The 10821-nt window shown below is 39.5% G+C and overlaps 1 protein-coding gene across 9 annotated transcripts in view; it reads left to right on the forward strand.

Annotated features, from left to right (window-relative positions):
• nfat5b (nuclear factor of activated T cells 5b) overlaps positions 1-10362 on the forward strand; it is a 36334-nt gene extending 25972 nt beyond the window's left edge. For 8 of the 9 annotated variants that reach the window (XM_080884099.1, XM_080884098.1, XM_080884097.1 and 5 more), the window contains 7 exons: positions 48-182; positions 270-322; positions 1208-1340; positions 2013-2087; positions 2232-2296; positions 2490-4245; positions 5167-10362. In XM_080884099.1, coding sequence (XP_080740225.1) covers positions 48-182; positions 270-322; positions 1208-1340; positions 2013-2087; positions 2232-2296; positions 2490-4245; positions 5167-5405 — 2456 coding nt within the window. In that variant the 3' untranslated portion in view covers positions 5406-10362. The remainder of the gene's footprint in view (positions 1-47; positions 183-269; positions 323-1207; positions 1341-2012; positions 2088-2231; positions 2297-2489; positions 4246-5166) is intronic. The other variant, XM_080884100.1, reaches the window with a different exon arrangement.
• Positions 10363-10821: the final 459 nt, after the last annotated feature.

The raw sequence follows: 10821 nt of genomic DNA on the forward strand, positions 1-10821 counted from the left end.
AAAACTTTAAAACATAAATGCATGACGTGTATCTGCTGTGTTTACAGCCCAGCCAGCAGGAGTGCCTGAAATACTGAAAAAGTCACTGCACAGCTGTTCAGTGAGGGGTGGAGAGGAGGTCTTCATCATTGGAAAAAACTTTCTTAAAGACACCAAAGTCATATTTCACGAGAATGCCTCTGGTCAGTAGTAAAGCTTTATGTTTTGCATGGTTATTATAGGTGAGGTCATTTCTCTGGTTGATGCTTTACATCGTTTCTGTGTTTCAGATGAGAAGTCATGGAAGGCAGAGGCTGAAATTGACATGGAGCTTTTTCACCAGGTGTGTTTTTTATCTATTTTTAATCTTTTTTGTGACAAACAATTATGGTAATGGCTAACGAGCTCAGTAGATAGATGCAGCCATTTCAGACTGGTAAGTGGCTTTAGATGTAATCATCTTAAATGGCTGCTGTTCAAAGGTTTGAGTAGTCTCATTGTGTTCTGACCTAATTACACTCCATCTTAAAGGCTATTACTGAGTGTGTCTCAACAGTCCAGTCTGAACCTTTGCTCTTGTTAAATGACATGACCAGAGCGATGAATCTGCAGCTGCCAAATGAAAGTATTCACATTTTGCTAAGACCTTGACACCCTCATAAACCAGTTTTACAGTTATCTGAAGTTGTGATGTGTATTGTTTGGAAAGGCTGAACAAACATGATTGAATGAACCAACTCGGCTAACTATGCTTTGATGATTTGAAAGATAATTTGGCATTACTTTGGTCGGTTAATGGTCTTCTGTGCTTCTTCATTATTGAGCCAAGTTTTACCGCCACCAGCTGCTGGTAGCTGGAAGTGCTACTGTCATTGATATTTAGTTGACATGGCTGCATGTTAGTGGCTAACACATCTGCCTCAGACACAATCAGATCCCAGGGTCAAGGCTGGAATGCTAGTGGACTCAAAGTGCTGGTCCCAAGCCTGGATAAATGGGAGGGTTGCATGTAGGATTAATATTAATAACAAAATAATATCAATATCTGGTAGCTGCAAATCCATCGTCTACAGCGAGAGTAAGAAATATGATTTATTGCCCATTTATATTTGGTGTCACTGTGATGTCAGATGTGTCATAGAAATCTCTATAGCAGAATGCTGAAGTTGGGTAGTCTTATTGTTGTAGTCGTGTTTGCTGATGATTTTTTTTGTTTATCATCCCAAAGAATCACCTGATAGTAAAGGTTCCTCCCTACCAGAACCAAGTCATCACATCTAAAGTGTGTGTAGGAATCTACGTGGTGACGAATGCTGGGAGATCCCATGACGTTCAGCCATTTACTTACACTCCAGATCCAGGTTTGTTTGAATCCGTTTCACACTAATTCACATGAAGTGTGTCCTTTTTACAATCGGCTGATAGAAAGATGACCATGAAAATGTAATCGGGATTCTGGTAACCTTGCATGTAGCCTTCAGATTACTGGGTCATTTCCCACACATGGCTGATTAGATTTACTGACTGGTACCAAAGCAGACCAACCTAGTTAGAAAATAAAGCTGGATTGTATTTAACACCCCAGACACACAGGCCAAATTTTCACTCTCTAGGTGTTTGGCCTTGAGGAATACACATTCTTTTCCTGGTGACCGATGGTTGCCAGGGGTTCGCAAACCAGTCTATCAGCCTGTGTGATTGGGCCTTAAAAACTTTTTTGTTTTAATATATAATTATGCTTTTATGAATGTTCTTGTGTACAGTAGTCATAAGACTTACATCACTTCTTTGTTGAGTATATCAATATATTGTCATTGTTATTTTAGCAGTCATTACCTTTTAAATTGTCTCTTTACTAGTTAATTTGATATCCTTTTAGTCCTCTGGGTGTAAAACACTGTAAGGTGTGACAAAGTAACTAAACTAAAATTTAGTAAGCAATTTAATTAGCTGTCCACTCACATCATATGTAGCTTTACTTAACTAACATTTTTGCTGTGCATTGATTTTTGTCATTTTGCTGACACTTGCAGCAACAATCGATGTTCCTGTGAAGAAAGAGTTGCCTTCTCCAGTGAAGACGTGTTCTTTTGATGAGCAAATTAAAGGTTATTTTTTATTTATTTCAATTTTTTAACAAAGACACCAAGGTTTCCTATATATAGTAAAGTGAATACATGGAAAAAAATGTAATGTAATCCTTGCTACTCGTACGGTTGTAGATAGATCCCTGATGCCTTTGTTGTCTTTAGTAAAGAGAGAAGATGTCACTCCAATGGAGGTGACAAGCAACCTTCAGTCTTCAGGAGTATTTAAGGTGAAGCTTTTATCTTATATGTTGCTTTCATAATTTGTTTTAAAGTCAAGTCGTTCAGTTCGTTCATGTTTTATTGTCCCTGAAATAAAGCATAAAGGTAGTATTCTGTGTTTTGAAAAAGAGAATAACAGTGATGCATAACTGAAAAGCAAAGTGAAGCACATCTTTTGTGTTCTGTTTTGTGGGTTATCAGCAGACTGGTGATCTGTGCCCAGCCCAGCAGAACTCTGATATGACGGCAGGACATCTAAATAAAAACAGAGTATTCTCCAGCAACCTGTCTCAGCCTGCAGGTGATCCTGACAAAGGCCAGGCGCCTGTTTTTACCAGCGCTGAGCCCTTAAGCACCATCCAGAAGCAGGACATTGTTGCGGGCAGCTCGTTCTCTGTGCCTGCAGACTCTCTGCTTCAGCAAGGATCACAGCAGTTCCTTTTGGAGACCAGAGATGGCCTCAGGCAGGAGAGGCCAGGTGTCAGTTCTGGAGCTGTGGGAAGGTTGTGTGGGGAACCTGCATCTCAACCGCAGCAGCTGCCACTCTTTCCTCCAGATGAAGTAGCCCAGCTGGAAGAAGCAGTGAGACAACTAAAAGCCAAAGGATACTGTAACTTATCACTTCAATCTGACAACCCTATAACCAAACAGCAGCAGCAACACATCCAGCATCAGCAACAGATCCAAAAACAGCAAATACAGCAGCAGCAGGTTATGGAGAATCTGCAGCAGCAGCTGTTTCAGTCACAGATGCAGATGCACTGTGCCATGTTTCAGGATGCATCCCAGGCCAAGAATGGAGAGCTTCAGGTCTCATCACCAGGTGTGGTGACTAACCAGGGATCACTTTTCCAGCCGGACCAGCAACAGCAACAACAACAGCAGCAGCAACAGCAGGCAGCTCTTTTTCAGCAGGCAAATGATCTTCTTTCTATCCAGACAAACTTCCTCCAGCAGACCCCATCTCACTCTTCACCACCGATGTTTCACAATCCCAGCACTCTGGCAGAAACGCAGGATCCACAGGGGGCGCTGTTTCAAAAAGCCTCCCAGGAACAGGTCCAGGCTGCACTCTTCCAAAGCACCATGACAGTGCTACAGTCTCCAGAGCAGCAAGCCTCATCCCCTGGACTCTTCCTCCCCCAGACCTCTATGTCCAATCAGCTTTCAAACAACAGTTCCCAGCAACAGCAGCAGCAACAGCAGCAGCAGCTGGCCTTCCTTAGCGCTTTACAATCTTCTTCCCCTGAACCACAGTCAGTATTTCAGACCCAGATCTCCCCCATCCAGCAGAGAAGCCCCATGGAGCAGGAGCAACCATCTCAGCCTCAACACCACACACAGCCAGCCCAGCAGGCCACCCTGTTTCAGAACATCTCCCCACATTCATCTACAAATTCACTTTCTCCAGGCCAGCAGCAGCAGCAACAGCAGGCTGGCTTGCTGTTTTGCAGCAACACACTTTCCACACCAGACCAGGGCTCTAGCATCCTTTTCAGTAACCAAGGCCAAATGCCTCCTTTGACCAACAACAGTCTAGTTTCTCAAGAGCCCCAAAACACCCCTCTGCCCTTTTCTCAAGCCAACATGGTGACGGTAACCCAGCAAGATCGCCCAGAACCCATGACCTTAGGGAACCCTACTGAACCACCACAGCAAGCCATGTTTCAGGAGCAACAACCTATGCAGCTGGGGAACAGCAGCAACAGAGAGGAGCAGCCTGTGGGTCTCTTCATGCCTCAGTCCACTATGGCCTCTCTGCAGGGGGGTCTGGCCGCTCAGGAGCTTGCACAATCAGCCGTGTTTGCCTCACAGAATGGCGTGGCAAACCTCCAGACAACTACGTCCTCCCCTGTTCAACAGCCAGGATCTCTGTTTCAAACAGCTGTGAGTGGGAGCGTCAATCAATCCAGCCAGCCTCAACAAGCTGGCCTCTTCCTTTTCGGTATCCAGAACGGTAAGGAATTTATTAGGCAAGTGCACGTTGTTGAAACTGCTGAAATGACTCAAAGTGAGAAGTGAGGAACAAGATTATCACTTAGTTACTTTTAGTTCACTCTGGTTGCTCTCATTAGAGTTGTTTCCAGATGCAGCAAACAGCTGTTTATGGCAAGAAAAGATACAGTTAGTAATTAGCTGGTAAACCTAAAGGAGTATTACATAGTCAAAAAGCCCATTTTTCTTCTTCATTATTTAGCAGAGCTAAAAAGAAGCTTCGTTGAGTGATGAGACTCACAACTTTGACTACTGAGCATTGCTTCGTATCTATTCAGTAGATTCACCACATCAACTTAAAGCGTGATAGAAAGTTAATGTGTTCATTGCATAGACAAGGGCTAGGCAACTCCAGGCTGTGTTGGATCAAGGACACATCTAAAACCTGCAGGACACCAGTACTCGAGGCCTGGACTTGCCTACCCCTGGCATAGACTGTATCTCTATGTATCACTACTTGTTTCTGCTGCCCTCAAGTGGCAAAAATGAGTTACTTCAGATTAAATTTCACATGTCTGTGAAATACCAGTATTAGAATTTATCCTTTTTATTTTTATTAATGTTCATCTTTAACATATTTGTAAAGTTGTTTTTTTTTTTATCCCCATCCTTTAATTGTCCAATAAAAGAAAAACAAAACACAATTTTTAAGTCTGATTTATAGGTTGCAAATTGGCAAGAATTGAGTACAGTCAAATCTGGATTGTGAGGACTCATTATTGACAGTAAAGTAGTGTCTCCACTTTTCATTCAAATTTATGACCAAAGCATAAGTAATTAATAATCTGTTCACTGCTTACTTTATTCAAGGGCCTGTGGTTTGTTATTTTCTTGACTGTGGTTCCTGTTGAGTCATGAAGCTCTTTCTGTTCCTTCCTTGCAGAATGCGGCCAGTTGATGGAAACTCCTGGAAACACGCTGTCAGATCAGATAATAGCAATCAGCCAGTCTGGTCAGAACCAGAGAGAGAGTGAAGCGCACATCCAGTCCCTGCTCAGCCAGTCCCTCTCTCAGTCTGGCACTGTGCCGAACACCATGTCTGCCTCTCAGAACATGGAGAAGATTGACGATCTGCTGGTCAGCCTGCAGGAGCCGGGCAGCAACATAACTCGTTCCTACTAATTGAATGCAGGTTTATAACTTTTTCTTTCTTTAAAAAGTTTTATATGTGGAAAGATTGTAAAAATTTGTAGGTCCAAATATTGTCTCTTAGGAATTTTATGTAAGTTAAACCTTTAAAATTAACCCTCAGTGATGTGTTTATTTGTGGTCACTTCATGTTTTGTTTTTTTCTGAACTATATGCATATGATTTGGTCTTCTTTTAAGGGTGTGTTAGGAAAGAACAGTTAAGATGAGCTAAAGATTTTATAGTGATCATGAAGATAAAGTGGACAAATTAATATTCGGATAACTAAAAGAAATGAAACATAAACATCTCTAACTCAATGACTGAATGGCTGAAAATGGCAATGGACTCCAGAGAAGGAAACTTCCGTGAAACTTTGAAAGATGTTGAATTTAGACCTCGGGAAAGACACTAACCAGCAATCCTTGGAATTTGTTAGAGTTCTATCTGTAAGTAGAATTTCACTAATGTTATTTGCAGTATCTTTTAGTTCTTGTGGTGTTTTCACAAATCACATTCTTTTTTTTTTCCCTTTTTTAAAAACTTTTGTATTTTGGTTGCACGGAGCATGGATTGTGTGACACAGTGAGAGGAGTGCGGTATGTAGGGGTTGAAGGGGTTTTAGTTCAAGGACCACATGAAATCAGTTTGATTTCATTTCAGTGGGTGTTAGGGCAGTTCAATCACTGAACTTCAACTTTAAAAAGTTTAATAAACATAAGTTAATGAATCCTCCATTTTTCAAAAAGAAAACAAGAACCAACAGTCTGAGATGTTTTTGGTTTAACCTCAGTGTAGCATGACAGGCCATGAGTTATTTCTTTTTCAAGAGGGAGTTGGTTTAGACAGCCACTCTCATTAGTTGGATGATTTTTAATTACTTTTAACTACTGCTATTAAAAAAAAACAACAGACTGAAGAGACCACAGATTGTGCAAGTTCTACAGTTTGTTAAAGTCTTTGAGTGGGCTGAATTGGCTCCTCTGCCCTCATGTTTGACACCCCTGGTAGGTAGCTTCTGTTGAGTCATGTGATCCAACAGTGTAGAAAATGTGAAAGAAGGCTGGAGCAGGCAGAGAAATGAGAGACAAAGGACGAGCTGTAAAAACGAATACACACTAATCTTATGTAATATCGCAATTAAGTTTTGTTTGTTTGTGGGTAATATTTCATTGTTGTAGCAGCAAGCTTGCACCCGATAGTGTAAATAAATCCGCTTTAGTTGTCTTTGTCACAAAGTGACTTTGGTTTCATCGATGATGGAAGCTCAGATGCTCACTAGGTGTGCTGTACTTTTCTGTGTTATATTTTGCTGCAAATCAGTCTTGTCAAGGCCAGTTGAGTAGACTGATGATGTGAAACACACACCAGTCAGCCACAATAATAAAACCTTCAATAGTTTAATGCAGTTTATCGCCCCGCTGGGAGAACTTGGTTCCTGACATTCATGAGGATAACTGGACCTGTTGTTTGACCAGCGTAAATACAGCTCAAGGAACATCACGCTTCCCAGATCCCAGTGATGTCAAGCATCGACAGTTTGAGCTGGAACAAGCCTGGTCTACGGACTCCTCAATTTACTACCGACCAAGTCCAGAAGGATCCTCGCCACCAGAGATCAGGACTCCGCCAGAGGTGTTCTTGAGGGACCCATGCAATATTAGGAAGATGGGTTTTAATGTTGTGGCTGATCAGTGTCTTTTTGAGTATGAAATACTTTGCAGTATCCACCACAGTGTACAGGCTTTGTAATGACGGCGTGACAAAATTTAAGGCATTAAAAAAAAAAAAATCATCACCAGGAGGCAGCAAGTTTGCCTGAAGCTGCCTCTTCTGCATTGTTTACAGTGAATATGAATATGGATCATAAAAACAAATTACCACGAGAGTCTGATTTAAGCCAGTATCGCTAAATGTGTCCAAATTAGTTACTGTATAACAAAAATGTTTTATAACAGTGTGAATTTTTGACATCTATGTTACAACTGTCACTGTTCATTCACAGAAAAAGCTAAAACATTATTAGTCCTTTATTTTATTTATCCAGGTAAAAATTCTCATTGAGATTAAAAATCTAATTTCCAAGAGAGACCTGGCATCGTACTAACATATTAGAATCCTAAAAGCTGTGCTGGAAAACTGGACAAATCAGGAAAAACTTACATTACCTGCATTAAAATGTTAAATGCTAACTTCAGATGACCTATATCTCGTATATGTACATGCACCTAGAGCAGAATATATTATATGTAGAATATATATATTATATTTTTATTGTGTGCTTTAGTGTCATTTTGTTGGTGTCATTCTGCGGCAGGCACGCATGAACAGGAGTAGTAGTCTTTTTTCTTTTTTTTTAAAGCCTTTCCAGCAGGTTATTAATGTGATTGATTCAGTGAATGTTGAAAAAGCAGCAGCATTCACTAATGCTACTGCACATCTCATCCAGGATAGTGTAGTAACATGCACGAATAGAGCCCGCTACGTATGTTTTCTTGTAAATGGATACTGTACAGTTTGGATACTGTACTGTACAGTTCATGTCGCCGTAAGCAGTTTGCCAGTGACCTCTGGACCAAAGGTTGACTCAAATCTTGCTCTGAATGAATCCAGGAATGATGGAAGGCCAGTTTTATGGCTCATGAGTTTTTATTCTCTTTTTACAGGCTTGCATTTTAGCTTTAAGATCAGCGTAGTTTTTTTTTTCTCTTCCTTTACAGAATTTACAGATTTTATTTTTAGATATTGTTCTACTGTTCACGCTTTCCCCCTCAATGTCATGTCTAATTTCCCTTTAAAGTGTGTGCACGAACAAGGTGCTGGTCTCTGATAGGATCGGCCCCGTTTTACGCCTCGTTGTTGCCGTGTTTTCTGTGTATAGTTTGTCAGAAGTACATCAACGCCGCTACATTTTATACGCTTTCAAATCTGATTTAGCTGTCGGTTAGGATGGAGACGATGTAAACAGGGCGTAAGTTGGAAGAGTTGGAGTGGTTTTTAAAGGGACCCGATTCCTGAAGAAAACCCGTCTTTGGAGAAAAGAGCTTTCTGAGACTGGCTTTCTTCAATTTGTGACTTTGTTTAATAACTAATATTTCCAGTGTTGAATATTTATGATTTAATTTCCTTTTGTTTGTAGATACTAATTCTTTTTTTTTATCAGTTTAGTACTTGTGCCTCTTTTCAGAGAAGTATATCTTAATTTATTTGTGTGTTGGTTAGTCTCCAAATTGTAATCGCAGCTGTGTTTCTAACTTCGTGAATGACACAGTTCGTGATTCGGCAGCCACCCCCCAAAGAGACATGCACACATGCTGATATAGGCACCTTGCAATGGATATTTCCGTGCACAGTTCCTTCTGTGACTTGCAGAAGTTGTAGTTACACCTTTAAGCTGACGTCACATGTTTATTTATGGTTTGTAATTAGACCGAAGGTCCGATGTGACCAAATACTTAAAAACAGGGCAACAGTATTTTTACAATGAAAATCATCCTAAATGTGCATCATGGTTGTAAAAGTGTCATTTTGAGACACAGTGAATGAATGGTACACATAAGGGGGAGGTGATTACTTTTTTTTTTTTTTTGGGGGGGGGGGGGGGGGGGGGTAGTAGTTTCCTCAGTTGTGTATATTATGTGTAATTGTTGATCAGATATGAGTGTGTTTCCCTCATTTACACCGTCGTGTATGGAAAACAAGAGGGAGGTTTTTGTTTTATTTTGAAAAAAGTTCTCGTTTTTCTCATTTTATTTAATTTTCTTTTTCAGTAGAACAAGATGTGGTTTTCTTTTATTATAACCTATTAATATTATGTCAGCAGAGTCACACACATTTTAGTTGTTTTGTGTTTTTGTTTTGTGTTTTTGTTGTTTTTTTTTACCATATACACTGCTTAAAACACCCATAAAGATTGTACACGTGCCTTAACGAGATGTTGTAGCAACAGTCAGATTGACGTTTTACCATATCTGCTTGTTTAACACCTCGCTGGCCTTACCGGGGATGGTTAGTCCTTATTAAATAGAATGTTTCAAGCCATAACACTTTGAGTGCGCTTTAAGTGCTCGACAACAGTGACCAGATAAATGAGGTTGTGGTGGATTCATGTGTTGTGCAATTTGTGTCATATCTGACTTGTTTGTACTGAAGTACCCATTGCATTTATGTTGTTCGACACAGATGCAAAAAAGATTTTTCTCTGAAACTGCTATGCAGCTAATAAACCTTTTTAAATGTAGATCTATTACTTTTTGAACATATATTTTTCTATATAGCCTCTCCCATTTTTAGACTAAAGGAGAAACCAAAATAGATGTTCTTTGTTATTTACAATTTCTGCCTGGTTTTAATTCTGTTAGTCAAAATGCTAACTTTTCAGCAACAATTAAAGATGCTTTCTTGTGTTTTCGTTGAGACAAGGGTCACAAATGTGTGTTTTCTTTGTTCCCATCTTACTTAAAGGCTTTGTTAGGAGATGTGAGTCATACCTCCGTCTATACCAGTTGTTTACTGTGCAGTGGTTCCCTTTCTTCTGATGTCCCTCAGGGCATCCTGTTAAACAGGATGTAATTTTAATTGTCATGAGTCATTTTGCTCAGATCTGTCAGACCAGTAAAAGGTGGTGCACACTAGGTTTGTTCTGCAATTTGAAACGGTGTGGATAATTATCTTTGCCACAAATTCTCTACAAATTGTACTTTCCATTTCTCTGCCATATTTAAAGCCTAAGTGAACCACTCTTCTAGTAAACATCCGAAGGTGTAAAAATCTTCCTTTCTGTTTCTAACCATGTGAACAACTATCAAATCATCATTACCCAAAATATTAAAAAAAACAAACAAACAAATAAATAACTTTTATATATCTGGCTTTTATTGGGACATTTTTACTCTTGCAATTAATTTTCTGTTAAACTTGCTGCTATCTGTAATAAATGTATTTACTTTAAGTTCTAGTTGGGTTTTTATTTCATTTTTCTGGTGTAAAACTATTACTTGGTTATGAGAGGAGGACACGACTTTTATTAGTTTTAGTTTATTATTTGGATGCCTTCTTAACACAAATTAGGTATTCCTAGTTTTGTGTTTGTTTTTCCACACTGGCTTTATGTAGATTATTTTCTGATGAAACATAGGATTATGTTTCAGAAAATAATAGTAGTATCATTTGGTATATTCTTACCAAAACACCCTTTTTTAATGAAATAAGTAGCAACAAAATATCAGATAAAGCAATCTGTAACTGAGAGTTAATTTATTTATTGCGCCTAATGGAATAAAGTCTGGCAAAATCGTTTTTAAACGTTTCTCCTAAGCGTAGGATGGAGGGAGAATAAACTGGACCTACCTTATTCCAGCTTTAAATGTGTTGAAAGATGATATCAATTAAACTACACGCATTCATGCAG

This window comes from Rhamphochromis sp. 'chilingali' (assembly GCF_963969265.1).
Source record: "Rhamphochromis sp. 'chilingali' genome assembly, chromosome: 6".
NCBI classification, from domain to species: Eukaryota; Metazoa; Chordata; class Actinopteri; order Cichliformes; family Cichlidae; genus Rhamphochromis; species Rhamphochromis sp. 'chilingali'.